This window comes from Pipistrellus kuhlii, unplaced genomic scaffold (assembly GCF_014108245.1).
Source record: "Pipistrellus kuhlii isolate mPipKuh1 unplaced genomic scaffold, mPipKuh1.p scaffold_m20_p_103, whole genome shotgun sequence".
In the NCBI taxonomy this organism is placed as follows: domain Eukaryota; kingdom Metazoa; phylum Chordata; class Mammalia; order Chiroptera; family Vespertilionidae; genus Pipistrellus; species Pipistrellus kuhlii.
This window is the reverse complement of record NW_023425409.1, coordinates 297072-325047: the sequence shown is the minus strand read 5'-3', so window position 1 is coordinate 325047 and position 27976 is coordinate 297072. Positions and strand designations below refer to the sequence as shown.

Here is a 27976-nt window from a genome sequence, read left to right as displayed (position 1 = left end):
CGAGGGGCCGAGAGCCAGGCCTCCAGCCGCCATGACCCCCTGGCCCTGCAGGAGAGGGGAGGCTGGCTGGCACAAAGGCCTGCACGGAGTCGGCTCTGCTACTCGCTCTCCTCTGACTGCAGACCCCGCTCCGCCCCTCCTGTACGGGAAGGAGCCCCCAGGCAGGAAACAGGCACACAGTCCAGACAAGCTGTTTATCTGTCCCTGCATGAGACGGAACTGAAGCCAGGGGTGTCGTGTTGGAAGGCCCATCCTCTGGGGGACGTCCCTCCCGGCAGGCAGGCAGGCCCGGCGTGCCCTCTGGGAGGGCCCAGCCTGGGGCAGACTGGCCAGAACTGGGCAGGTAGTTGAGCAGCTCCGCTGGAGCAGACAGGGGGCGCTGCCGCGGGGCCCCTATCTCCTCTGCGCCCTCGGGAGGCCCATCGTGGACTTCAAGTAGCTGTGCTGGACATGGAGGAGGGGAGGGAGGGATTGGTTAGGGCTCAGCCGCCACCCACCTGCATCCCCGTCCTCCTTCCTGCCTACGCGTGCGCACACACACACATACACACACACACTCAGACACACACGCACATATACACACGCTCAGACACACGCAAACACACTGGTGCGTCCTGTGCAAGACGAAGCACTCGAGGCGGCTTCTCTGTACAGACTGCCGCATCGCTCCTCCTCCTCCCTGGGGCCCGCGTGACGGGCGGGCGGCCTGGCACGGCACGCGCACCCGCGCGGTCTGTCAGGGTGGAGATGGCCACTGACGGACTGAGCACGGAGGCGCCGGCACAGGGTGACTGGCAGGAGTGGTCAGTGCGCACAGCAGGCCCAGGCCCGGCCACAGCCTGTGCCTCTGGGTGACTGGCCCCAGCTGGACGCTCCTCCCCTGCCTAGGTGGGCAGTTGGGTGCGGGGGGTGCCAGTCCCGAGGCCCACCGCCTGGAGCCGCGAGCAGGTACCTTCTGTTCCCTCTTGGCCTTGGCATTGTAGAAGGAGATGGACTCGGGGCCCTCGGGCAGCACGTCCTGCTGCAGCTGGCTGAACTTGTCCTGGTCGTCTTCTCCCTGGGGCCCAACGCACGGTCATCCTGCAGCCTGGCCTGCCAGGCTGCCCCTGCCCGGCCTGTGGTGAGCAGGAGGCAGCCCCAGCTGGCCGCTCACACACTCAGGCCTGTCGGCCAGCCTCATCACAGATGCCCTGAACCTGCCCCTGGGCAGGGCGGCCACCCAAAAGGGACATCTGTGCGCCCACCCTCAGTAACCCGGGCAGAGACCTGTGGCTTCCCACCTGCCTGGGCAGCTGTGGGAGCAGCTGGGTGCAGCCCACACATGGCACGTTTGTGGGCAGAAGAGGCACCGGCCACTGGCCCCCTCCCAGCGCCCACCCCGATCTAGGGCACTCACCAGAGACACGATCCTGCTGACGGGCACCATGCCTGGCCGGATGCTGCTGCCCGACTTCAGGGCCGCCTGCATGTCCTCGGGGATGAAGAAGGACTCATTGTACCAGATTTCAAATTCTGCAGGAGGAGGGGCCGACTCTGAGGCTGCAGGCAAAGGCTGTGCTCCTCAGAGGTTCACCCTGCCACTCTCTGCTCCACATCCCCCTCCATCTGCCTCCTGCCCCCCCAATCCTATCAACAAACCCTGCAGGCCCTGCCCGGTCCTGCCTCTGCCAGAGAGAAGCTCTCCCTTTTAAGACCCATGGTTTGTTTTTAATTTTTTAAATATATTTTAAAAATATATTTATTTTTATCCTCCTGCACGCTTCCTACTGGGGATCCAGCCCACAACCCTGCCCTGAGCTCTGACTGGGAACCCAACCGTGACCTCCTAGTTCATGGGTCACTGCTCAACCACGGAGCCACCCTGGGCCAGAGAGAAGCTGTGAGGCTGCTTCCAGAACCAGGGGTGGCCCTGCCCTGCCCTGCCCTGCCCTGCGGGCCCGCACCTCGATGGCCATCCCTCCCTGGTGGCACCTGTGAGCAGGCGGTGGCGACACTGGTCCACCAGGTGCTCGCAGTACTGGATCTCAGCCCTCAGGTCGCGCAGGTCCTGGTACTCGGCCCGGTACTGCTTCTTGAGGTCTTTGAGCTTCAGGATCAGCAGGAACTCCTCCTCGTCGATGATGATCAGCCCCTTCTTCTCGTACTCGCCTGCAGAGGGAGGAGGGAGGCGGGAGGAGGGAGGAGGGAGGGGGCCGGGTGAGGTGCCACCTGCGGCGAGGAGGGACGAGGGGTCAGAGAGGGGAGCGCTTCAAAGCCCCGGACAGGAGCCCGGGGGGCGGGCACTGCGCGGCGGGCACGGCCCTGGGGGCCGCTGCCAGGACACGTCCCGGGAAGAGGGCGCTCAGAGCAGGGCCACTCGGCATTTCCAGGACCAGGAGGGCCCGTGTGCCACACAATCCTAAACCCCATCCGTGGAAATGCTCAATAGCATCTCAATACATGGATGTCCATCTTTTTTGTTTTCATTTCTATTATTTTTTAAAATATATCTTATTGATTTTCTACAAAGAGGAAGAGAGGGGGATAGAGAGTTATAAACATCGATGAGAGAGACATTGATCAGCTGCCTCCTGCACACCCCCTGCTGGGAATGTGCCCACAACCAAGGTACATGCTCCTGAAGGCAACTGAACCTGGGACCTTTCAGTCCGCAGGCCGAGACTCTATCCCCTGAGCCACACACCAGTTTCGGCTGTTTTTGTTTTAAAAACACAAACCATGACATTTACTGGAAGACTGATCCCTGAGTCCGCCCCCCCTCCTGCACCTTGCCTCTCCCGCACGGCCTTCTGGGCGCTGAGCGCCTCCCTGGCCTCGTCCATCTCCCTCTTGATGGCGTTGACGCGCTGGGTGGCCTCGCTGGCCCGCTTCCTGCGCTCGTTGAGGATAGACTTGTTTTCCTTGAAGATGCGGTTGATCTCGCTGCCTCGCTCGTTCTTAAAGTCCTCGAAGGCCACAGCCTTGGAGGGGGGGGTGACGGGCCTGCGGGGAGCGGGGGGACAGCTGTCTGGGAGCCACAGGCACTCCCTCCGTCGCCCCTGGGGCCCTGGTGCAGCAAGGCCAGGACTCCGGGCACCGCCCGGCAGAGCGGACGGTGGGAGGGCACTGACCACTGACCGAACCGAGGACAGAAGGGGTGCGTAACCCACAGCGAACCTCTCCGGCCCAGTTTTAAATGCCTGAGGGCAGCCGTGTCATGTGCACCTCTCATTTCCTCAGGAGCATCCTCTCCTGCGATCAAAACCTCTGAGAACTCCAGCTACTGAGAGGCGAGCTCCAGCCTGCGCTCCGCGCCGCGGAGGTGGGGGAGGGGGAGAGACCCGCACACGGAGCAGCAGGCCTCGTCACAGGCGAGCGCCGGCTCCTCTGCAGACGGACGCGGTCACAGCGGGGCCGGGGGGTCCCCACGCACTCCTTCCCTCCGAGCCCTCTCCCTCCCGTCACCCTCGGGTGTTTTATTTTCATGGCGCTGCTTGCTGTTCACGTCAGCCCCGTGACCCCTCTGCCCTCTGCATGAATCCCTGTCCACGTCCTCAGGACGGGCTCCTGGACTCTCACCGGGAGAGGGGAGGGGCGGGTGGCCCTGCGGACCCTTCGCCCTGCTGCCGCGGGGTCTGCCCGCCCCCATCCAACCCCAGGGACTCTGCTGGGGTCACGCTCGGCCCGCCGGTCACCTGGGCGGGCGGAGGTCCTCCTTGGGGGAGTCCGGGGGCAGGGTGTCGATGTTGGAGGTCTCCCGGTCCCGCAGAACCATGTCCTTGACGTCCACGTCCTTGGAGAGCGGGGCCAGCTGCGTCTTGGAGGTCGAGGCCTCCACATCCTTGCCGCTCATGGGGCTGCTGCCCCCCTCCTTCCTGGCCGTGGCGCTGGCGCTGGAGGGAGAGGGCGGGGACCCAGGCTCAGGCCGGGTTCCCAGCCCGCTCCCAGGGAAGCCCCCGTCCACCAGCTTCCGTCTGACCCCGCCGGAAAGGACAGAGCACGACCCAGAGCCGTGCAGGTGGGGGGACAGAGGAGAGAGCCTCCCTCCCTGGAGTGAGCCTGAGGGGCCGCCCGGAGCCGGAGCCGGAGCCGGAGCCGCAGGAGCTGGGGCCACACTCTCAGGGCCGTCCTGTGTCCAGCTGAGCAGGAAGTGGAATCCGCTGGGGAAGGACCCACTGAGCCTCACCAGGCGGGCTGTCTGGGCACCAGCCCGGGACCTGCTCTGCTGCCCGCACCGTGCCCTCCCAGCCGGGACGCTGCCGCCGGTCCGCCCGCCCGCCCGGAGGTTGTGCCCAGCATCGTGCTTTGGGGGAGGGGAAGCTCTGTCCACCTGAGTGCACCCATTATGGCAGCAGACGGGGGCGGGAGGGAGCTACGCCTGGTCCCCAACTCTGTGGTCAGTGCTGGGCACATCCTCTCCGAGCGCTAGTACCAGTAACAAGGGACAGCATCGCTCACTTCTGCTCACGGCAACGCCAACGACACTGCTGTGGTTACTACTATTCCACTTTGTTTTAAAAACAATTTTATTTATTGGTTTGAGAGAGAGGGAGAGAGAGAAAAGAAAAAACCCGTTTGTTGTTCCACTTATTTACACACTCATTGGCTGATTCTTGTCTGTGCCTGACTGGGGACTAAACCTGCCACCTCAGTTATCAGGACGAAGTCTAACCTCTGAGCTCCAGGCCGGGCTGGCGGCTCCCATTTCACAGATGGGAGACCAAGGCCAGCGAGCCTCCCGCCTCCCACAGGGCGCGGAGGAGCCTGTCTGCCTCCTCACAGCCTGCACCCTCCCCCCCTCGCACCCACCATGGAGTCTGCCCGAGAGGTGAAATGGGGCCTGGGGAGGAGGGTTTGACATGGAGCAGGAGAGGTCAATGCCAGCCGGCTTCTCCTTCGGACTCTGCTAGACTCAGCAGAAGGGTGACCTGGGAAGTGACTTCCCCTCCCCGAGCCTCAGTTTCCCCATCGGTGACCTGGAGGCATTAGCTCCCAGCTCCTGGGCTGCTAGCGGCCGCCTGGGGCGTCACTCACCTGAACTGCTCCTTCCACATCCGCCGGGACTTGGGCTTCTTCCCGGGTTTGGAGGAGTAAGAGGCAACGCCAAGTCCAAAGCCCTGTCCGTCCGTCTCCCCCACCAGGTGGCCGTCAGCATCCATAAGCCCTGCCTGGACACGGGCCGCCGAGCAGAGCTCAGGGTGCTGGCTGAGGCTCGGGGCACGTGGAGCCCTCAGCACTGGTGGTCAGCTCAGGCCGTCCTGGCGAGCTGTCCCCTCCCACATCCAGTCCCGTGGGCTTCCTGCCAGGCCCTGGATCCTCAGCCTGGTCCCAGCCCGCTCCCGGGACCCCTGTCCCCATTCTGGAGACACTGTGAGCCCCACAGACGCATCCCGCCGTGACCCCTCTGCCCTCTGCTCCAGCCCCGTGACCCCTCTGCCCTCTGCTCCTGCCCCCACCCCCCATGACCCCTCTGCCCTCTGCCCCTGCCCTGTGACCTCTCTGCCCTCTGCTCCAGCCCCCACCCCCCGTGACCCCTCTGCCCTCTGCCCCTGCCCCGTGACCCCTCTGCCCTCTGCTCCTGCCCCCACCCCCCGTGACCCCTCTGCCCTCTGCCCCTGCCCCGTGACCCCTCTGCCCTCTGCCCCTGCCCCCACCCTCCGTGACCCCTCTGCCCTCTGCCCCTGCCCCGTGACCCCTCTGCCCTCTGCCCCTGCCCCCACCCTCCGTGACCCCTCTGCCCTCTGCCCCTGCCCCGTGACCCCTGCCCCGTGACCCCTCTGCCCTCTGCCCCTGCCCCCACCCTCCGTGACCCCTCTGCCCTCTGCCCCTACCCCGTGACCCCTCTGCCCTCTGCCCCTGCCCCCTCTGCCCTCTGCCCTCTGCCCCGTGACCCCTGTGCCCTCTGCTCCAGCCCCGTGACCCCTCTGCCCTCTGCCCCTGCCCCCTCTGCCCTCTGCCCTCTGCCCCGTGACCCCTGTGCCCTCTGCTCCAGCCCCGTGACCCCTGTGCCCTCTGCCCCTGCCCCATGACCCCTCTGCCCTCTGCCCTCTGCCTCTGCCCCCTCTGCCCTCTGCCCTCTGCCCCTGCCCCGTGACCCCTCTGCCCTCTACTCCTGCCCCCCCATGACCCCTCTGCCCCTGCCCCGTGACCCCTCTGCCCTCTACTCCTGCCCCCCCATGACCCCTCTGCCCTCTGCTCCTGCCCCCACCCCCCATGACCCCTCTGCCCTCTGCCCCGTGACCCCTCTGCCCTCTGCCCCTGCCCCTGGGCGCCTGGGCCTGGAAAGGTCTCGGGATAAGCGACCCGCCGGGAAGGCTGCCAGCAGGAGGCAGTGCTCACCTTCTGGACGGCAGAAATGGCTGCAAAGTCGTTCTTGTCTATGAGGGTGTACTTCCTGCGCAGGGAGGACTCCACTTCCTGCTCCTGTTGGCTGCAGGGAGCCAACCCTCAGCTGGCTGCACCAAACCCCAGTGCGTCCCAGTGGCAGGGGCTGGGGCGGCCCCGGGGGGTGGGGGGGAGGAGCCCAGCCTCCCCATGACCTGGGCCTCAGGGAGAGCTCCCTCGGTGCAGTGCGCCCAGCCCGCGCCCGCAGCCTGCGCCTGTGGGCCCCCCTCTCCGTCAGGGTCCCGTCTCCGACAAGCCCTCGGTTTATGGCTGTTGTTAATCCCCACCGCGGACATTTCCCACTGGTTTTCAGAGAGCGGAGAGCGAGGGGACTCAGAGAAACATCCACGTGCTCCTGCACAAGCTCCAACCCAGGCCTGGGTCGGGGAGGAGCCTGCAACCGAGGTGGGTGCTCTTGACCGGAATCGAACCCGGGGCCTCAGGATCTGAAGGCCAACGCTCTATCACTGAGCCACACCAGGCAGAGCTCTCGCAGGCCCTTTGGAATCATGTGGCCAGCTTCTGTGACCCCGCCCGCCCAGCCTGAGCCATTGGGCCCCAGGGAAGGGATGTGTGTACCCAAACAAATGCTGCTGAGGGGGCTGTAGCCACATTCAGAGCTCCTGGCCCAGGGATGAGCTCAGGACACAGCCACAGAGACACGCTCTCTGGGCGCCGCTGGAGGGCTGTCCCCCAGGGCAGTGGTCAGCCACACGCAGCTGTGAGCCTCCTTCATGCTCTTTGCCGACCACTGCCCTAGGGGCTTCCCCCAGGGATGGGCAGGGGAGGGGAGGGGAAGGAAGGGAGGGCAGGGCAGGCAGGGTGGGAAGGTCTCAGAGCTCTGGGCACATCCTGAGCACTTGGTTCTGGCCCCGCACGGCACAGGGCACGGGGCACACGGCACACGGCACAGGGCACGGGGCACACGGCACGGGGCACACGGCACACGGTACAGGGCACGGGGCACACGGCACACGGCACAGGGCACGGGGCACACGGCACAGGGCACAGGGCACACGGCACGGGGCACGGGGCACAGGGCACACGGCACAGGGCACACGGCACGGGGCACACGGCACAGGGCACGGGGCACACGGCACGGGGCACACGGCACACGGCACGGGGCACGGGGCACAGGGCACAGGGCACAGGGCACACGGCACGGGGCACACGGCACAGGGCACGGGGCACACGGCACACGGCACGGGGCACGGGGCACAGGGCACAGGGCACACGGCACGGGGCACACGGCACAGGGCACGGGGCACACGGCACACGGCACGGGGCACGGGGCACGGGGCACACGGCACAGGGCACGGGGCACACGGCACGGGGCACACGGCACACGGCACGGGTCACGGGGCACACGGCACACGGCACGGGGCACACGGCACAGGGCACGGGGCACACGGCACGGGGCACACGGCACGGGGCACGGGGCACAGGGCACGGGGCACAGGGCACGGGGCACGGGGCACACGGCACGGGGCACACGGCACGGGGCACGGGGCACACGGCACGGGGCACGGGGCACGGGGCACACGGCACAGGGCACGGGGCACACGGCACAGGGCACAGGGCACAGGGCACAGGGCACGGGGCACACGGCACGGGGCACGGGGCACAGGGCACGGGGCACACGGCACGGGGCACACGGCACACGGCACGGGGCACACGGCACACGGCACAGGGCACACGGCACACGGCACGGGGCACACGGCACGGGGCACGGGGCACACGGCACGGGGCACACGGCACGGGGCACAGGGCACGGGGCACACGGCACGGGGCACACGGCACAGGGCACAGGGCACAGGGCACGGGGCACGGGGCACGGGGCACGGGGCACACGGCACGGGGCACGGGGCACACGGCACGGGGCACACGGCACACGGCACGGGGCACACGGCACACGGCACGGGGCACACGGCACAGGGCACACGGCACGGGGCACGGGGCACACGGCACACGGCACGGGGCACGGGCACAGGCTCAATCCCACGGCGGAGGCGGGGGTGCCGGGGCAGAGTCCACGCCTCTGGTGAGAGTCGGGTGGGCAGGGAGGGCCCTCACGTCAGAACCACCCGGAACTGGTTGAACACCTCCTGGATCTGCCGGAGGTTGATGACCTGGAGAGGAGAGGAGAGAGGGCGGGTTAGGCCTTGGCCCCTCCTAACAGCTGTGTCTGATGTCAGCAATCAAACGGCCCCTCTGCCAGGGGCGGCCCACAGCCCGCAGGACAGAGGGCACCTGGTCATCCTTCCAGACCGAGCGACGTCTCCTGAAAACAACATGGCTCTGGTTCTGAAGGTTCCCAGAGCAGCCCGGCTAACGAAGGTGATATGCAAATTGGGCCGGATAGGAGGCTGTGCGCTCAGGTGCAGGCAGGGCCCAGAGGGGACAGAGGCGGGGGCTGGGGACACTGAGAGTCAGGCGTGGGTCCCGGCCCCCCGAGGGGCCCTCCTCTGTGATGGGGCCTCCCTCGGTAAATAAAACATGTTGTCCCGAGCCCTCCACTTCCTCAGGTCCACCCTGAGCCTGAGGGTGCAGACACATCCAGGTCCGCTCTCTCCCTCCCTCGGGCCCGACCCACAAGCAGTGCGCTTGGCCGGGGCCGGTCTGGGGCCGCCCTTGCTGGGGAGGCCGGGAGCCCCCAGCTGCCCCAGTAACGGGAGTGAGGGGGGGTCTGCGCAGACAGCCCCCTGGAGCTGGCCGCCTGTGCTGCAGAGCAGCAGCAGCCTCCCTCCCGGCCCACCGGGCCTCCGTGCGGACAGCGGCCTGGCCGTCGCCCCGCCGGCACCTCCACCTCCAGGACAGCCGTGGAGCCGGGCTCGGCCTTCCCGCTGAGGAGGCCAGGCTCCCGGGACCGAGCTCCACCACGGAGAGTGGAGAGCGGCGGGATGGGACCGCGGCTCAGCCCGCCTGGCCCCGCGAGGCTGCTCCTGCGTGCTGCAGCCTGCTCAGTGCTGGCCGCGCGGCACCCGCAGCCGGAACCGAGCTGGAGGCCGGGGCCCCCCACGCCCCCTGCGCCCTCTCGGGGGTCCCGGGGGCGGCTCACGTCGATGTCCTCCAGCGTCCCGTCCAGGTACCGCCGCACCTGCGAGTGGATCTCGGCGATCTGCACCTCGTCCATGGGGTCGTAGCTCACGTGGGCGCGATTGGCCTGGGAGGAGGAGGAGGCGATCGGCCACCATGCCAGCCCCTCTCCCTGCATCAGCCGGGGGGCTGGCCCAGGCAGGGGCTCTGGTCAGTGAGGGACAGCGGGCGTGAGGGAGGGGGCGCTCTGCTGGAGGATCCTAGGAGGAGGGGCGGGAGGGCGATGGGGCCTGGAGGCCGAGCATCCCCCGGGCCGGCCCTGCACCCCTGCCCCGTGCTGCCACCCTCCACACCCCGGCCTGCCCCACCCCTGGCCGTGACCATCCTGTCCGCCGGCCCCAGCCCCTCGTCCTCCTGCCGCCTGCCTGCCTCTGCTCCTTGGCCATCCGCCCCCCTGCCCGCCAGGCATCCCGGGCCCCCCTCGGGGTTCCCCGAGTCTCCCTGATGACGCGCCCCTGCCCATCTGGCCCGGTGCCCCCAGCCCTGCCCCAGCCTAGCCCCGTACCAGGCTGTCATGGATGGCCAGCTCCTGCTTGAGCAGCGCCAGCTCCTTCTCCAGGTTCTTGACCATCCGCTGCCAGGGAAGAGCGAGGGCGGAGAGGGCAGTCAGAGGCCCGGCTGCCCCCTCAGCCCGTCCCGCCCCCCGTCAGACCGAGCGCTCCCGGTGGACCATGGCCTGATCCCTACACCTGGACAACTCCCGCCCCGCAGTGCCTTCCCCCCACAGGGGGCGGGAGTGTAAGGCTTGAGGGGCCTCCGCAGCCCTCTCCGAGGAGACAGAACAGAGTGGGCACAGGCACCGAGGGCCCCCCAAAACCCAACTTCCGTCTGGCCCGTGTGGACTAAAGGATCCCGGGTTTGATTCTGGTCAAGGGCACTGCCGGGTACGGGCTCGATCCCCAGTGGGGAGCGTGCAGGAGGCAGTCAATCCATGCTTCTCTCTCATCATTGAGGTTTCTCTCTCTCCCTTCCTTTCTGAAATCAATTTAAAAATGTGTTTTTAAAATGGCCACTGGAGGGAGCCCTCGGCAGCGGGAACCGGGACCCACGCTGTGGCCAGGCCAGGCGTCTGGCGGGGCCGCCGGGGCCTCCGGCCGGGTGACTGTCCAGTGGGCCATCTGCCGGGGCCGCCAGCCTCCAGCCGCACCCCCTCCACGGACGGACGGACCGGAGAGAAGCTGCTGGACACGGGCCCGAGCGGCAGACGGGCGGACGGTGCCGGGCGGCGCTCCGCAGCCGAGGCTCCTCTGGGCGGGACGGACGCCGTGGACACGGCACAGACACCTCCCTGCGCCAGGCTGTCGCCGTCACCGCGGAGGGCGGCTCAGTGCCGCGCCAGGCCGCGCCGCCGGCAGCCCCGGCCGGCAGAGCTTCCCGGGCCCTCGACTCTCTCTGCTGTCCGCTGAGCCCGAGGCTCACAGAATCAGCCGGACCCTGGGAGGCCATCCGTCCAACCTCCCTGGTGGCCCTGAGGCTCAGCTGCTGGCGGAGGTGGATTCACAGCCAGGCCCGCAGGCCAAGGCAGGTCCGGAAGCTCTTCCACCCCCTGGGGCACAGTGTCAGCGGCCGGGCTGGGGAGCCGGAGGGGGCCGTGAGGGGTGGGGACACACAGACAGGAGAGTGGACGCTGGGTCGCGGTGGGACGCTGTCCTCTCTGACGGACCACCGGCCGCGTCTTCATTTCACAGCCGATGCCACGGGCACAGCGAGGGCTGGTCAACATGTTTACAACGTTCTCGAGGGTTTCAATCCCACTCAACTACATGCACCTGGTCAGGCTTTGCTTACTTGCTGCCTGTATCACTCAGCCACGTGGGGCCACGTGTTTGGACAGCCGGTTCGTGGCAGCACTGCGGAGAGGTTTCTGCCCATCACCCTATTCGTGTGTGTGTGTGTGTGTAATTGGTTTCAGAGAGGAAGGGAGAGGGATAGAGATAGAGACATTAACGACAAAAGAGAATAATTGGCTGCCTCCTGTACACCCCACACTGGGGATCGAGCCCACAACCCGTCTGGGAATCGAACCATGACTTCCTGGTTCATAGGTCAATGCTCAACCACTGAGCCAGGCCGGTCAGGCCTCACGTTATTCTTCACGTGTTTTTTTTTGTTGTTGTTTTGTTTTTTTTATCCTCACCTGAGGATATTTTTCAGATTTTTAGAGAGAATGGAATAGAGAGGGGGAGACAGAGAAACATCGATGAGAGAGAAACACATGGGTTGGTGGCCTCCTGCATGTGCTTTGACCAGGGCCCAGGCCAGAGAGGATCCTACAACCCAGGTACACGCCCTGGACCGGAATCGAACCCTTTGGCCTGCAGGCCGATGCTCCACCCACTGAGCCGATGACCAGGCCACACCTCATTGAGAGTGGCTTCTGTTACTCCCCAATTTCACAAATAACGACGCTGAAGCTTAGCAAGAGTGCGGATCCTGCTGAGGCTACACAGCTGGTGCAGGTAAGCAGGCTGCTGAGCCAGGACAGCCCAGGGCCGGGCCTGGGCTCCTAGCCCCTGAGCCAGCGGTTCTCAAACTGTGGCCTGGGAGCAGCAGCAGCAGTGGGGATTGTCTAGAAATGGGAATCCTCAAACCTTACCCCAGGCTGATGCGATCAGGAGCTCAGGGGCCGGGTCCAAGGGCCTGTGGTCCAGCAAGCTCACAGCATCGCCCTGGAGCTTGCTCGAGGCTGAGAGCCAGCTCCAAGCTGTTCCCCTCACCCTCCAGCCACGGGTTCCCCCCGCCCCCCGGCCCCCAGTCCCCTCTCAGGGCCACAGGGCCTGGCGTTTGCCGTCAGGATGCAGGATCTGGAAAGCATAACGGCCTGGCTGGAGCTCAGGGCGTGCCTGTGCCCCTGTGCGCAGTAACTGCGACTCCGTTTCCCTCCCCCACGGGGCACCATCCTCTGGCCGTCTCAGGAATCCCGCCACCAAGTCGCAGTGAGAAAGGTTCTACGTTCTGCCCTCGGGTGGGGGTGGGGGGACCCACGCAGGCGGGAATTAGCATTTCCCTGGCTCACGGGTGCTGCACGCTCCCTCTGGCCCGTCAGCCTGCTTGCGGGCCGGGCCCTCGCTGGGAGGGGGGCTCTCACGGACGCCCCGCCCGCTGTCAGCCAGGCCTCCCTCTGACGCCCCGACCTCGCCCTTTCCCCTGGGGCCCCACAGGGGTGCCCGGGCCCCGGTGACGGCCCGTCCGGAGCGGGAAGGGACCTTTGGCGGAGCCGGGAGGGAGGCCAGGCCTGGGTGCCCCCGCCCCGAGGCTCCCGCAGGCCGTACCTCCGCGTCGTACTTCTCGTTGACGGCGGGCTCGGTGGTGACCAGCTTCATGCGGCTCGCGAAGCGCAGCGAGGACAGCTGCAACGGCAGGGGCCTCGCTGTCGGGGCCGCTCCTCACCCAGAGGGGCACGCCGACAGGACGGCGGCCGTGGGGGCCTCGGGGACCGTGGAGGGACGTCAGGAGGGGCCCCGAGCCCCCGGCAGGGGAACCAGGACGGCGGCTCACACGTGCCTGGGACCCCTGGCGGCAGGAGGGGCGGGGGTGCCCGCGGCCGGGAGCCGACGGGAGGGGCAGGGCCACAGGGACCTCGGGGGGGCAGTGGGGCTGCCCACTGTGTGACCTCGGCGGGTCTGACCTCTGCAGAGCCGGTGCCTCCGGTCCGGGAGGCTTGGGGCGTGCAGGGTGCTGGGCACAGCTGCCCACGGGCCTCCGGCGGGACCATTCCCGCAGCTGGAGCCGCTGGAGGGGGAGGGCAGGGCAGGGGAGGGCAGGCTCCCTCCCTGGGGCCGCCACACACACACACACACACACACACACACACACACACGTCCGTGCAGGAGCAGCGCAGTCCGGGAGGGGGCCCGGCCGCCTCGCGGTTTTAGCATTCGGGAAGAGAGGCACCAGCTGCCCCTCCCCAGTCCGCCTCGTCCCAACCCCGAGGCCCGGCACTCCTAGGGCTCGGGCTCGGCCGGGCACAGCCAGGCAGGAGAGCACTGCCCGGCAGGGACCGTCTCAGAGGCCTCCACCTGGAGGCCGCGCTCCAGGCGCCCCCTGAGGGCAGCCAGGGGACCAGGGGCCGGACGCCTGCTCTGGGGAAGCCGTCCGCCTCCCAGTCCAGGCCCCTCGCAGGAGGGCCCCGGAAGTGGGCAGCCACCCCTGGTGCAGGAAGCTGGGAGCCCCCAGGAGGGTCCTGCTCTGTGGTGTCCGGGCCCAGAGCTGCGTGGGTTACCAGATGAGTGAAGTGCCCTAAACACCCACATTTTAAAATCAAAATTAAAAAACAAAACAAAAACAAAACAAAAAAACACACGAAATGTCTGGCCCGGCCGGTGTGGTTCAATGGTTGCGCATCGACCTAGGAACCAGGAGGTCATTGGTTCAGTTCCCAGTCAGGGCACAGCCCGGGGTCAGGCTCCATCCCGGCTGTGGGTGTGCAGGAGGCAGGAGGCACCTGGTCCATGACCTTCTCTCATCATTGATGTTTCTCTCTCCCTCTCTTTCTTCCCTGAAACCAGTATTTTTTTAGAAAGTAAAAACGCTAAGTGGAGCCTTCCAAACCTGGTGAAGGTGGTGGCCCTTCCGAGGAGGGAGGGGCGGCTGGCACCCGCAGGTGGGCCCATTCCCGGCTCCGGGCACCGCCATGGCCTCCCCAAATCACCTGTGACCCTGCCGGGTGGCGGGGGACCTCCCCAGTTACAACTGGAGCCACAGCCCTTCCCAACTCAGAGCCCATGACAGCCCAGCCTCCCAGCCCCCCACCCCCGCACAGCCCCGCCCCCCGGCCCTGCAGCCGCTCCTTCCTGTCCTTCCTGAGCCTCCCTCCCAGGCAGCCACCTGTGGGCCCTCCGGCCCTCTGCCAGGAACATCGTGCTTCCCGCCACCACGGCCTCAGCGCCCGCCTCCCTCCCCCGGCTCCCTCTCTGGTTCCCTCTCCAGCTCCACGAAAAGCCTCCCTCTGGAAGGCCTCCACCTGGGCCTCCCCCTGACGCGGGGCCTGGACTGGCTCCTCCTCCGGAGCTGCTCCCGTCCCCTCCTCCCTGCCGCCCCTGCTCCCCATCGGTGTGCGCGCCCCCCATCCGTGTGTGCTCCACATCCGTGTGTGCGCTCCCCGTCCGTGTGTGTGCGCTCCCCATCGGTGTGTGCGCTCCCCATCGGTGTGTGCGCCCCCCGTCCGTTTGTGCGCTCCCCATCGGTGTGTGCGCTCCCCATCGGTGTGTGCGCTCCCCATCGGTTGCTCCCCGTCGGTGTGTGCGCTCCCCGTCGGTGTGTGCGCTCCCCATCGGTGTGTGCGCTCCCCGTCGGTGTGTGCGCTCCCCGTCGGTGTGTGCGCTCCCCGTCGGTGTGTGCGCTCCCCGTCGGTGTGTGCGCTCCCCATCGGTGTGTGCGCTCCCCATCCGTGTGCTCGCTCCCCGTCCGTGTGCGCGCTCCCCGTCCGTGTGTGCGCTCCCCATCCGTGTGCGCGCTCCCCGTCCGTGTGCGCGCTCCCCATCCGTGTGTGCGCTCGCTCCCCATCCGTGTGTGCGCTCCCCGTCTGTGTGCGCGCTCCCCGTCCGTGTGCGCGCTCGCTCCCCATCCGTGTGTGCGCTCCCCATCCGTGTGTGCGCTCGCTCCCCGTCCGTGTGCGCGCTCCCCATCCGTGTGCGCGCTCGCTCCCCATCCGTGTGTGCGCTCCCCATCCGTGTGTGCGCTCCCCGTCCGTGTGCGCGCTCCCCGTCCGTGTGCGCGCTCGCTCCCCATCCGTGTGTGCGCTCCCCATCCGTGTGTGCGCTCCCCGTCCGTGTGCTCGCTCCCCATCCGTGTGTGCGCTCCCCATCCGTGTGCGCGCTCGCTCCCCGTCCGTGTGCGCGCTCCCCATCCGTGTGCGCGCTCGCTCCCCATCCGTGTGTGCGCTCCCCATCCGTGTGTGCGCTCCCCGTCTGTGTGCGCGCTCCCCGTCCGTGTGCGCGCTCGCTCCCCATCCGTGTGTGCGCTCCCCATCCGTGTGTGCGCTCCCCGTCCGTGTGCGCGCTCGCTCCCCATCCGTGTGTGCGCTCCCCATCCGTGTGCGCTCCCCATCCGTGTGTGCGCCCCTCTGACCGCGCCGGGAACCTGCGGTTGATCAGGAGAACGAGGCATTGGCCTCCTCGACGCCAGCTCAGGAGCAGCCCCCGGGCATGGCCTGTGTCCTCGGACCGGCTCTCAGCCTCCCCTCCTGGCCGGCCCCGCCGACCAGCCTCCTTCCTCCCAGAGCTCTGCCGGGGGTCCCTGGTGCTCGGATCCCTGCTGGGCTTGCCTGCCCCACCCCGGCCCCGGCCCCAGCCCCGGCCCCACACACACCGTCTCGTCCAGCTGGGCCGCCTCCCCGTACACGTTGGCCACGAGCACCAGGTTGCAGTTCCCCCCTGCGGGAGGGACACGGAGGCCGTGAGCCCTGTGGTTTGTGCGGGGGTTCCTGAGGCTGGTGGGGTCGGGTACGGATGGACCGTGGGTGCCCCCACACCCACATGTGGAAGTCTGACTCCCCAGGGGAGGGGGCTGTGGGAAGGCAATCAGGAGGGGCGGGCGGGTCTGCTCAGAGTCGCACTCGGTGAATAACCAGACGCCGGGGACGACGATGTCATTAGGCCCAGCACAGACCTGGGCCCAGGGATGACACTGCCTTCACCCCCGGGAGACTGGGGGGAGGAAGGACGAGGGACAGGCCACGCCTGGGCCGGGAGGGAGAGGGAGGAGAGGGGGGAGGTGTTCCAGCAGAGGCCGGAGCTTGGGCATGGGGGCTGGAGTGGACAGCGTGACGTGTTCATGTGACGGGAGAGGGGCCAGGGGGGCCTGAGGCCACTGTAAAAGGCTGCACGAGGTTCACGCCCGGGAAGGGGCGAGGCCTCCATCGCAGCAGCGGACAGGACAGCCCTGGCCGGTGTGGCTCAGCGGATAGAGCGTCGGTCTGTGGACTGAAGGGTCCCAGGTTCGATTCCTGGTCAGGGCACACCCAGACTGCAGGCTGCAACCCAGTGGGGGGCGCTGCAGGAGGCAGCCAGTCCGTGATTCTCTCTCATCATTGGTGCTTCTCTCCCTCTCCCTTCCTCTCTCTCTGAAGCCAATAAAAAAAAAAGAAAAAGAAAGAAAGGCCACGCCGGCCCCTCCCCCTGCGCCCGCCGCCCCCTCCCCTCACCTAGGGAGTCCTTCAGGGCGTGGGTGAGCTTGCACTGCCGGAAGGGGATGTGGTCCCGCCGCTGGTCGCCGAGGGCGATGATGGCCTGCTCCAGGAAGGACAGCGACTTGTTGATGTAGGTGGCCTCCTTCAGCACCCGGCCCTCGGACTGCAGACAGAGCCATTTGCTCAGACCCGGGAGCGGGCCCACCCGGAGCATGGACACCCCACCCCAGCCCGGGCGGCCCCACCCCGAGGTGCGGTCACTCCCACACACACCTGCAGTGCTGCTGACCGTGAGCACCGTGTGGAGTCTGCGTGGAAGCCACACGGACAGGCGTGCACGTGTGCAATCTGTGCAGTCACCGAGCAAACAGCCGGTGACCATTTACATAAATGGGGACGCACGCCCAGATGCACAAAGAGCACTCCTCCATACGCACTTCAAATGCTTTTTTTTTTTTTTTTAACTTTTTTTCATGTATTTTCCCACCTGGATATTTTTATGTACCTTTTGAAGTTGCATATGTTAATTTACAATGTTTGAAATTAGAATTTTAACGAGTATAATCATAATACTCCTTCATACTAATCTATATAAGTAAAAAAGACTTCAATACACACTACCTTTAAAAAAGACTTTTTCTAGCCGGGACTGGTTTAGCTCAATGGATAGAGCGTCGGCTTGGGGACTGAAGGGACCCGGGTACGATTCCAGTCAAGGGCATGTACCTTGGTTGCGGGCATATCCCCAGTAGGGGGTGTGCAAGAGGCAACTGATCGATGACTCTCTCTCATCGATGTTTCTAACTCTCTATCTCCCTTCCTCTCTGTACAAAATCAATAAAATATATTAAAAAAAAAAGACTTTTTCTAAATATTTTTATTGCTTTCAGGGAGAGGGAGAGGGAGAGATAGAAACATCAGTGATGAGAGAGGACCATTGATTGGCTGCCTCCCGCACACCCCCTACTGGCAATCAGTCCCTTGACCAGAATTGACCCCAGGGCTCTTCAGTCCACAGGCTGACGCTCTATCCACTGGGCCACACCGGCCAGGACAGTACACACTACCTTGTTAGTTGGCCATTATTCTAAGTTTGGGGCAGGGGAGAGCTTACTATCCAAACCACATTCAGAGAGGGCCAAAGCCTGAGTCTATCTTATAACAGAGCTGAAAACAGAGACTAAGGCTAAGGAATTTTTTTTAACTTGTCAATCACAGTTGACATTCAATATTATTTTATATTAGTTTCAGCTGTGTACTCCAGTGAATACTTATGCTAATACTCACATTCATGTAAACATTTCAGATGAAATACTCATGCGAATACCCCTGTGAACACTCACACTCAGAGAAAAACTAATCACTTACTGAGTGCCAGGCTCCTCGTTAAAAATTTAGAGGTTATGCCCTGGCCGGTGTGGCTCCGTGGACAGAGCGCCGGCCTGAGGACTGAAGGGTCCCGGGTTCGATTCCGGTCAAGGGCACATGCCTAGGTTGCAGGCTCAATCCCCAGTATGGGGCTTGCAGGGGGCAGCCAATCCATGATTCTCTCTCATCATGGCTGCTTCTCTCTCCCTCTCCCTTCCTCTCTGAAATCAATCAATGAATATTTTTTTAAAAGAACGTAGTAGCTACAATCTCATTTTAATGTTAGAAAAGCCCTGCCCGGTGGGAAGGGCCTCTGTCCGGCTGTCCCTGCTCCTCCCGCAGGGCCACCTGCTCTGCGGTAGCTATCGCCAAGCTCCTGGACCTCGTGGTCCAGCAGTGACCGGGGCCACGGGCGCGACCCCACGCACCTGTGTCTCCTTCAGGACGTGCTCACCGCGAGGGCGGCCACAGCGCCACGGCCTGTGGAGAAGGATCCTCTGCCCCCCGCCCCCCACCCCCGTCCCCCCACTTACCCCAGACTTGCCCAGCCTTTCCGAGCCGGCCAGATCCACCAGGTTGATTTTGGAAGTGATGTACTTCTCATCCGATAAGGTCCGTGAATGGGCCTGAGGGACACGGGACAGGCGCGGCTGAGCCGAGGCTGAGCTGAGGCCGAGGCAGGGCCGGCCAGAACGCCCTGCAGGCCAGGGCCCCCTCACCTCCACGTAGATGGTGAAGATGCAGTGGGACCGGGACGAGTTCTTGTTCATGGTGTGCGAGGCGATGATCCTGTTGGTCTCCCCCTGGGGAGGAGGGAATCGGGGCGACGGGTTGGAAATGTGATAACCGGGCCCTGGAGTCACCGCGGACACCACCTCGCCTCGCCCAGGCAGTGGCCTTCCTTTCCGGCGGGCCCGTTACGAGCCGGCCATGCGGGAGACGGGGCGGAGTCCAGGTCCGCTCTGGGACACGCGGGGAGCGACGGGGTTCCTACGGCTTTCCCAAAGCCGCGTGGAGGACGGAGGGAGCGAGGGAGGAGGACCCGAGCTCGGCGCTCACCTCGAAGAGCAGGCTGAAGGCGTCCTCCTCCTGGCTGGTGAGGTGCACCGACAGGCCCTTGATGAAGACCCCCTGCGGGTTCTCGGAGATGGCCACGGGTGTGGCGGCCGGCCCCACGTAGGGCAGCGTGGACAGCAGGTCGAACAGGCTCTCGTTGTAGATCTCCAGGTAGGACACGCGCACGGTGATGGCGTGCGAGGGGCGCTCCTCGATCATCCTGAACACCTGGGGGGGGGGACGGCGAGGTCGGACAGGGCTGCAGGGGCGGCTGTGCCGGGAGGGCGGCCTCCGAGGGCCGCAGGCACTCATCAGAGACCTTCTCCTGGAAGCATTGCGGTTTGTTGGGGTGACGTTTACTGTCACCACATCGTTTTCTTTTTTAATGTATTTTATTGATTTTTCACAGAGAGGAAGGGAGAGAGGGAGAGAGAGTTAGAAACATCAATGAGAAACATCGATCAGATGCCTCCTGCACGCCCCTCACTGGGGATGTGCCTGCAACCAAGGTACATGCCCTTGACCGGGATCGAACCTGGGACCCTTCAGTCCGCAGGCCGACGCTCTATCCACTGAGCCAAACCGGTTTGACTACCTTGTGTTTTTTCCCATATATTTTTAGAGAAAGAGGAAGGGAGAGCGACAGAGAGAGAAACATCCCCCTCCTGCCCGCTCCCCCAGGGAGTGAGCCTGCAGCCTGGGCCGGTGCCCTCACCAGGATTGGAACTGGTAGCCCGTGGTTCCTGGTCCGATGCCCAGCAGCCGAGCCACACGGGCCGGCACCAGCTGCCGTTCTCCCAGGACAGCGGGGTACAAGCTCAGGATGCCTGGGGGGGGGGGGCCTTTGCCTTCTGTCTACAGGGGCCCTCAAACCCAGGCTCACCCCCAAAGGAAGGCCCTTCCTGCCTGCCTTCCATCTCCTTCCCTTCCCACTTTCCAGTCCAGACAGGGACTCAGACCTCAGAGTGGGCCGGCTCCGCTCCCTCCCATGGCCGAGGGGCTTTGGGGGGAGTTGGACGCTCTGCAGGGCCCCTATCCCCTCATTCAAGCCAGGAGGGACCTGATTTGGGCCTCAGAGCCTCAATCACAGGCCACAGACCAGCGCAGCAGCCACAGGCCAGTCGGCACGGCCCACACCCTCTTTTACAGATGGACGGACGAGGAAACGGGCTCGGCGTGGGCGAGGGCCAGGGCCCAGAACCCGCACTCCTGGTTTCCTGAGCCTCTGACTCACGGACACCCCTCCCCCGGGTGCATCCTGCCGCCCCCGAGTCCCAGCAGCCGGCAGGCCACAGCCCCTGTGGCAGAGCGGGGACAGCGTGCCCCCCCACCTGCTGCAGCGCCCGGGGCAGGATGCCCCGGTGTCTGTAGTTCTCCGTGGTCCCCGTCATGGTGTACGTCTTGCCGGCTCCCGTCTGCCCATAGCACATGATGGTGCCTGCAGATGTTTCAAAAATGAGGCGGTGACCTCCAGGGAACAGCTCCGAGGACAGCTCTCCCCAACCCCCACCCCATTCCCACCCTCCCCTCCCCATCTCACCCTCTCCCCCCCATCCCACCCCCCCACCCCGCCCCCACAGGCCTAGGACCAGTCAGCACCGGCTGGGGGTGGCCATCCCATCGGAGCCTCCGCAGAGACCAGGATTTCCTGCCGTGGAGGGTGGGCGGGCAGGGAAATGGGGACATAAATGCTCTGAGCCCGAGGCCCAGAGTGCTCTGCCGGCCCCTCTCCCCAGACCTGGCCAGGGCTTCTACGGAGCGGGCGTGGGACACGGGGTGTGGGGAGGGCGGGAGGGGGTCTGAGGGAGCAGAGTGACTGCGGGCTTTTCTGGAAAGAAGGGGAGGAGCCGGAAAGGCTGAGCTCTGGCCCTTCTCTCTTTTCGGTTAATCCTCTCCGGAGTTTTCTACGGGTTAGTTACTTGTGTAGTTTGTACTGGAGGCCGGGGCCCGGAATTCATGCGAGGGGCTCAGCCCTCACAGCCCCAGCTCCGTCCGTCCGGAAGGTCCTTCAGTTGTCCAGGCTAATTAGCATATTATGCTCTTATTATTATAGATTTTAAAATATATTTTTATTGTTTCAGGGAGCAAGGGAGGAAGAGATAAGAACATAAATGATGAGAGAGAACCATGGATCGGTTGCCTCCCGCACGCCCCCTACTGGGGATCAAGCCTGCAACCCAGGCATGTGCCCTTGGCCGGACTCGAACCTGGGACCCTCCCGTCGGCAGGCTGATGCTGCATCCACTGAGCCAGACCGGCCAGGGCAGAACCCAGCCCTCCGTTAGCAAGGCCCTGACCGGCCAGGGGCTGGGGCGAGGCCTCCCAGGGGCTGGCCAGGCGAGAGGCAAGGGCGTCTGGAGCCCCCGGGGAGGGATGGGGAGGAAGAGGCATTTCCCCGCAATGGTGAGAATTCTTTGTAGACGGCAGATTCCCACCCAACCAAGAGGGGCCGCAAGGAGGTCCATTCTCCTTCTCCCCTTCGGGAATCAGACTGGCCCGGCCAGGCCCGCACAGGAGCCCTGCCCTCGGGGACGGCTCAGTGCACCTCACACCCGTTAGGTCCCCGTCACCGCCAGGCTCCGGGGCACGGGCCCCGAAGTCCCCCCCACGGGCCCAGGTGCCCTGCCCTGCCTCCGGGCGGCCTGTCCAGACCCCGTCCCCTCCCCACGGCTGCTTCGGGCGCGCACGCAGACCCACAGGCGACGCCGGGCCTGGAACCAGCCTGCCTTTGCCAAGCAGATGCTCCCTTTCTGGGATTGGTAGATTAAAAAATATATATATTTTGTTGATTTTTTACAGAGAGGAAGAGAGAGGGATAAGAAAGTTAGAAACATCGATGAGAGAGAGACATCGATGCCTCCTACCTCCTGCACATTCCCCACTGGGGATGTGCCTGCAACCAAGATACATGCCCTTGACCCGGATAGAACCCGGGACCCTTCAGTCCACAGGCCAACGCTCTATCCACTGAGCCACACCGGTTTCGGCAGATTGGTAGATTTTTACCGGCTGCTAAATTCGGCACCTGGGCCTTACTTCCCGTCTCCGCCTCCTCAGAGCACAGCCCGCAGGCTCAGTGCGGACCACACCTCTGTGGCCAGGGGTGTGCACAGCATCTGAGCATCTCCGCTCAGGGGCCTTCTTTCTTTCTTTATTTTAAAAATATATTTTTATTGATTTTTACAGAGAGGAAGGCAGAGAGATAGTCAGAAACATCGATGAGATTGAAACATGGATCAGCTGCCTCCTACACATTCCCCACTGGGGATGTGCCCGCAAGGTACATGCCCCTGACTGGAATCGAACCCGGGACCCTTCAGTCCACAGCCGACGCTCTATCCACTGAGCCACACTGGTTAGGGCTCAAGGGCCTTCGTTAAAGTTTTCATCTTTATGTATTGATTTTGGAGGGGAGGGGAGGGGAGGGAGGGAGAAACGTCAGATTGTGGTTCCACGCGGCAGCACGTCCGCTGGCTGCTCCTGGGAGGTGCCCAGCCCGGCAAGGGGACGCTGCTCTAACCACTGAGCAGCTCAGCCGCGGCCCGGGGACGGGGACAGCCCTCAGAGCTGCATACAGGGAACATGCTAGTCAGCAGCCAGCAGGTCAGGGGTCTTCAAACTACGGCCGCGGGCCACATGCGCCCGCAGAGGAGTCTGATCCGGCCCGCCAGGTTTTTTGGGCAGTGAGCGCAGCCGAGGTGTTACAGTAGGAATTAGTAGTTCATATAGTCTGGCCCTCCAGCTCTTTGAGGGACCGTGATCTGGTCCCCACTTTAAAAAGTTTGAGGACGCCTGCAGCAGGTGGTCCGAGTCTACCGACTATGATACGGTCTGAGGGTTTTTAAATCTTTCAAAGGGGAACGGAAAAAAAAAGAAAAAAGATTTCAAAAACAATCTTACACCGAACAAGTGTAAACATTTCCTGACCCAGCTGCTTTTAATTTGTTAAGAAATCAAACGTGCCGAAACCGGTGTTGCTCAGTGGATAGAGCGTCGGCCTGCAGACTGAAAAGCTCCAGGTTCGATTCCGGTCAGGGGCATCTACCTTGGTTGCGGGCACATCCCTAGTAGGGGGTGTGCAAAAGGCAGCCGATCCATGATTCTCCCTCATCGATGTTTCTAACTCTCTATCCCTCTCCCTTCCTCTCTGTAAAAGATCAATAAAATACATTTAAAAAAAAAATCAAACATGACTCCTGTTTTTAGCGCTGTATCTGCACACGATCCAATACGAGAACATAAACCGTGGATGCTGCTGACTGACCCGGTGGACAGAAAGAACGCCCGGCAGGGAGCTCAGAGCACAACATTCGCGCTCCATCAGGTCCATCCTCAGGGCACTGCCTTCAAAACTGAGCGGGCACATCCTGTGAGGGCAGGCCGGCCCATCACCCACCCTGGGCGGCCGCTGAGCCCGCAGCGGGTAGGGAGGGAGGACCTGTTTTATTCAGGGGGGGTTGGGGGCGGAGGGGGGGGAGTGCGGCCCCTCCCCTCGGTCACACGCCCGTGAGCCCGGTACCGTTGTAGCCGTCCAGGGCCTGGGCCACCACGGCCTTGGCCACGGTGTCATAGACCAGCTCCTGGGAGGCGTCGTGGAGCACGCCGTCCAGCTTGAAGGACCAGTCCGTCTGCTGGTTGTTGACAACTCCCCTGCGAGTGTCTTTTTTCAAGTGGATGTCGATGGTCTAGGTGGGAAAAGAGAGGCGATGGGGAGGGAGGGCGAGGGGGACGGGGAGATGAAGGCACAGTTGTTAGGAAACTGCTGTAAACTGGTGCAGAAACATCGCTGGTGGCTGAGGCCTGATGTGGGGAAAAAGAGGAGTGGCCTCGGGGAGGACGGACTCCGTAAGGTCGGTCTCTGGCAGGAGGAGGAAGCTACTGCCTCGCCCACACAGCCCGGGCTGGACCCGTCAGCACCTCCCTCCCCGCCCACGGCCTCTGGCTGGGGCCAAGCACCTCTCCCATGTTCTTACTGAAGTGCTTTAGGGCAGGGGTCTTTATTATTACTTTTAAAAATACTTATTGATTTCAGAGAGGAAGGGAGAGGGGGAGAAACATCTGTGATGAGAGAGAATCATGGACCGGCTGCCTCCTGCACGCCCCCTACTGGGGACCGAGCCAGAAACCCAGGCATGTGCCCTTGACCGGAATCGAACCCGGGACCCTTCTGTTGGCAGGCCGACACTCTGTCCACTGAGCCCAACCGGCCAGGACTAAAGGGAAACTTATTAACCAGAACGACGGAGAATGGGAGAGCCCGGAGTGCCCTCCCCACGGCACTGCCGGAACGGGGGCTGAGGGACCCCGGAGCCCGGCCTCCGGGCCTTTCGCACGTCCCGTCTGGGCCCTTAAAGGACCAGGACCTGCTCCCGGCCCGCGAGGGAGGCGGACGGAGACGCTCCTGCCGGAATCGAACCTGGGACTTTTCAGTCCGCGGCGAGGCCCGGGCTCCCACTCACTTTGTTGTCGCTGCCGAATCGGATCATGTCGTGGGCAAAGTCGTCGCTGGGCCTGACGCGGACAAAGGCGTGCACCTTCTTCCTCGTGCTCATCCTGGCTGCAGGAGGAAGACCGCGCGGGTCGGCCGCCGCCGTCTCCCGGCCACGGCCAGGGGCGGCAGTGGGGCCCACGCAGGCCTGTCCCAGGAGCCACCTCCCCTCCCGCCCCGAGCAGCACGGCGCTGCGCCCGCAGGACCTGCCCGAGGGCCCCACCCAGTCCACCGTCCATCCCCCGAGAGGCTGAAGGAACAGGCGGAGGCTCCCTCCGGCCGAGCCCTCCCGCCGGAGTCTTAGGTGTGGCTTCCAGCAATGCTCCGTCTGAGTCCGGATGCTTTGCCTCGTTCCCTGTATTTTCCTTGGAAGTACTTACCATGAAAAGCACTAAAACTAATTTTATTTTATTTTTTTAATAAATTTTATTGATTTTTTACAGAGAGGAAGGGTGAAGGATAGAGTTAGAAACTCCTGCACAATTCCTACTGGGGATGTGCCCACAACCACGGTACGCGCCCTTGACCGGAATCAAACCTGGGACCTTTCGATCTGCAGGCCGACGCTCTACCCACTGAGCCAAACCGGTTTCAGCAATTACTGCATTTTTTAAAAGCGCACTGAATAAGAATGGTAACATTTTACAGGTATTGTCTAAGAGTGGTTCAGGGAGTGTTACTGGCTAAAAATGACTCATGTTTAAAACATGAGTGCTCCTCCACACTTCCAGACACAAGCTGTGGTGGCCACTTGCTCTCCTCTCATAACCATGTTCACTCCAAGGCAGCATGAGTACGCAGAGAAGCAAGTCAAACAGAGGCAGGCCCTCCCCTTTCTGTTTCGTGTCAAAGACGTGGGCATAAAACTCCAGCCCCAGTTACAACCTGTCGGATGTCAGATCGAGTCAGCAAACAGGTGACTTTTCCTTTGCCTGTTGGAGAGGGTGCCACCTCCTACATGCCTCAAAGGATGGCGGCAGGAGTCTTTCCTGCCGGGCATCATTCAGACCTTTTAATTTTTAGAAAAGGAATGTGAAAGGCCTTCAGGTGAGCCAAGGTCACGGCTTGTCCAATGACAGTCCTGAAATCCTTGTCGGCAAACTGATCTTTTTTTTTTAATTTTTATTTTATTTTATTGATTTCAGACAGGGAGAGAGGGGAAGAGAGAGAGAGAGAGAGAGAGAGAGAGAGAGAGAGAAATATCAATGAGCAGAGAGAATCATGGACCAGCTGCCTCCTGCACACCCCTACTAGAGATGGAGTTCATGTGTATGTGTCCTGGCTGGGGACAGAACCATAACCTCCTGGATCATAGGTCGACGCTCAACCGCTGAGCTATGCCAGCCAGAGGGGATTCACTTCTTTTTAAAAAATATATTTTATTGATCTTTTACAGAGAGGAAGGGAGCGGGATAGAGAGTTAGAAACATTGGTGATGAGAGAGAAACATCGATCAGCTGCCCCCTGCACACCCCCTACTGGGGATGTGCCCTATGATCGGAATCGAACCTGGGACCCTCCAGTCCACAGGCCAATGCTCTACCCACTGAGCCACACCGACCGGGCGGCAACACTGATCTTGAGAAACAAGAAGCCACACGTAGCTCTAACACGAGCTCCAAGCTGAAGAGACCGAAGAGAACCTCTCACCTCTAAGGTCACTTTGGTCGAGATGACTGGGAAGTTGAGCGTGGAGGCAGGTGTGTTTGGACTCCAGCAAGCACCCTCAATCAAGCGCTGGGAGCCATTCCCCACACCAGCCTGAGGGCCCATCCTCCTCCTGGGAGGTACCCATTGGGGCAGCCTCTGGGGGCTGGTGCCCACAGGTCCCTCTTGGCAGCCCCCACCACAGACCGCACAAAGCCACGCCCACGCCTCGCCCTCCCCTCGGAGCCTGCCCCTGCTCTGCCATGCAGTTGGCCAACATGCACATGCAGTCACCCTGCTGTGCCTCCCAAGGCCCTCCCCGTGCTCACACCCACGGCCCAGGCGTGCCAGGAGCCAGACCCGTCACCAGAGGCAAGCCCTCTCTGCTTCTCTCTCCACGGCACCCTCCTCAGCAGTCCCGGGGCACCCAGACCTCGGGGACCCCGTGCACCCTGCACTTACTGAGACGATGCCTGTGACCGCTCTGACGCCACATCATGTGAGCGGGTTTCAGCTCCCAGATTACACGACCGGCTGCTGGGGGACAGGACTCTGCCTTCTATCTGAACTCCCCCCTCAGAGTCCACAACGGTACCCACACGGGGCAGGTGTGTGGTGGGGACGGTCATGGTTGGAAGTCAGAGGGGCGCTCAGTCTCCACGTGTGGGTCCATCTTCGGTCACTACTGAGAGAGTCCTCGGGGCATCAATTGTCAGGGCGCTCCCACAGGCACCCCGAGGCCCACAGCCCCTCTAGGGGGACGCTCACTTTCAGGAAGCTATGAGCCAGCCCCTTCAGCACGCCCTCCCTCTCTGTGGGGTCCTCCTCCTGAGGTCCTCTGGGGAATGCTGCCATGAGCTATTTCTGAGTGGCCACCAGGAAGCCCCCCTGCTGTGGAGGCTCGGGTGTCTTTGTTTTTGGGGTGGAAGGAACAGAAGTGCTACCGAGCACCTGACGGCTCAATAAAAGCAGAGGGGGCGGACGCTGGGCAGACAGGCACCAGGGGAGTTCCTATCTCACAGCGCTCCGCCAGACCGGGGCCCTCAGGGAAACCTCACAGCCAGAGCTGCAGCGGCGCATCGAACCAGCCCAGTGCAGGGTCCACACGCGCCCGGCCTTGGGCTAAACAAAATACTCGGATCCACGCAGAAACTGGCCCCTCTCCTTTTCTCACCCAACTTGTCGGACCCCTATGTGGAGTCTGGGAGGCAAATGGGCCTTAGGACCATCCCTGTCCTTCTCGGGAGCAGTTTTCTCATCTGTAAAGCAAAGGGCTCGGACTGGCGAGCCTCAAGCCCCTCCCGGTTAGAAAACAGTTAAGAGCAGAAGAGCCTGGGAAACCTCTGGACCCCAGCTTTGAGCCCTCGGCACGTCGGACGCCACATAGGACCCTCGTGGGGGGACAGGGATCGTTAGATCCCAAGACTCTAAGCCTCGGCCAGCCTGAAGGGCTCCCCGCGATGCCGCCCCGGGGTTCACCGGCCGGGGGGCCATGCTGGGGAACTCCCGGGTGGAGCGATGTTCGGATCCTAGCCGCTGCCCGCCGCCCCGGCGTGCACCCCCTCCTCTCCGACCTCCCTTCACCCTATCCCGGCGGCGCGTGGGCCCTGCTTACCGCTCCGGAGGCAGCAGCCCTGCCGCAACACCACCAATGCAACTGCTGCGAAGGAAAACCCGCGCGCGCAGCTGTCAGGTTGTGTACACGGTCGCCATAGCAACGGGGCCGCTTCCGGAGGTCCCGGAAGTCCTGAGGTGGTGGCGGAAGTGAAGCCCGCGGTCCTCGGTTGAGATACGAGTAAGGTCAGGGCAGCGTCAGGAAAACAGGACA

The 27976-nt window shown here is 63.7% G+C and overlaps 1 protein-coding gene across 3 annotated transcripts; it reads right to left on the bottom strand.

Annotated features, from left to right (window-relative positions):
* Positions 1-38: 38 nt before the first annotated feature.
* KIF9 (kinesin family member 9) lies at positions 39-27897 on the bottom strand. Of its 3 annotated transcripts, none has more exons than XM_045578778.1 (21): positions 27764-27897; positions 24472-24569; positions 23532-23697; positions 20344-20450; positions 19016-19240; positions 18676-18759; positions 18490-18582; positions 16604-16751; positions 15769-15833; positions 12732-12809; positions 9965-10033; positions 9422-9526; positions 8437-8492; positions 6319-6409; positions 5014-5147; positions 3675-3872; positions 2768-2982; positions 1972-2148; positions 1397-1512; positions 953-1057; positions 39-444 (listed from the first exon to the last, which is right to left on the bottom strand). In XM_045578778.1, the coding sequence occupies exons 2-21, from the start codon at positions 24562-24564 to the stop codon at positions 394-396; spliced, it is 2376 nt and encodes a 791-aa protein (XP_045434734.1). In that variant the 5' UTR covers positions 24565-24569; positions 27764-27897; the 3' UTR covers positions 39-393. The 3 variants fall into 3 exon arrangements, with proteins under 3 accessions (XP_045434734.1, XP_036286106.1, XP_045434735.1); XM_036430213.2 differs by having other exon boundaries at positions 41-444; positions 3675-3866; XM_045578779.1 differs by lacking the exons at positions 39-444; positions 953-1057; positions 1397-1512; ... (1 more) ...; positions 2768-2982; positions 3675-3872 and having other exon boundaries at positions 6319-6402.
* Between the last annotated feature and the right edge of the window lie 79 nt (positions 27898-27976).

Excerpts from the sequence above, each read along its gene's own strand:
- KIF9 (XM_045578778.1), bottom strand. The coding sequence starts at position 24,564 with ATGAGCACGAGGAAGAAGGTGCACGCCTTTGTCCGCGTCAGGCCCAGC. Across the intron at positions 8,493-9,421 it reads GGACGCTGGAGGACATCGAC|GTCATCAACCTCCGGCAGAT; the intron begins GTGAGCCGCCCC and ends TCTCCTCTCCAG. Across the intron at positions 6,410-8,436 it reads CAGTTCCGGGTGGTTCTGAC|CCAACAGGAGCAGGAAGTGG; the intron begins GTGAGGGCCCTC and ends GGCTCCCTGCAG.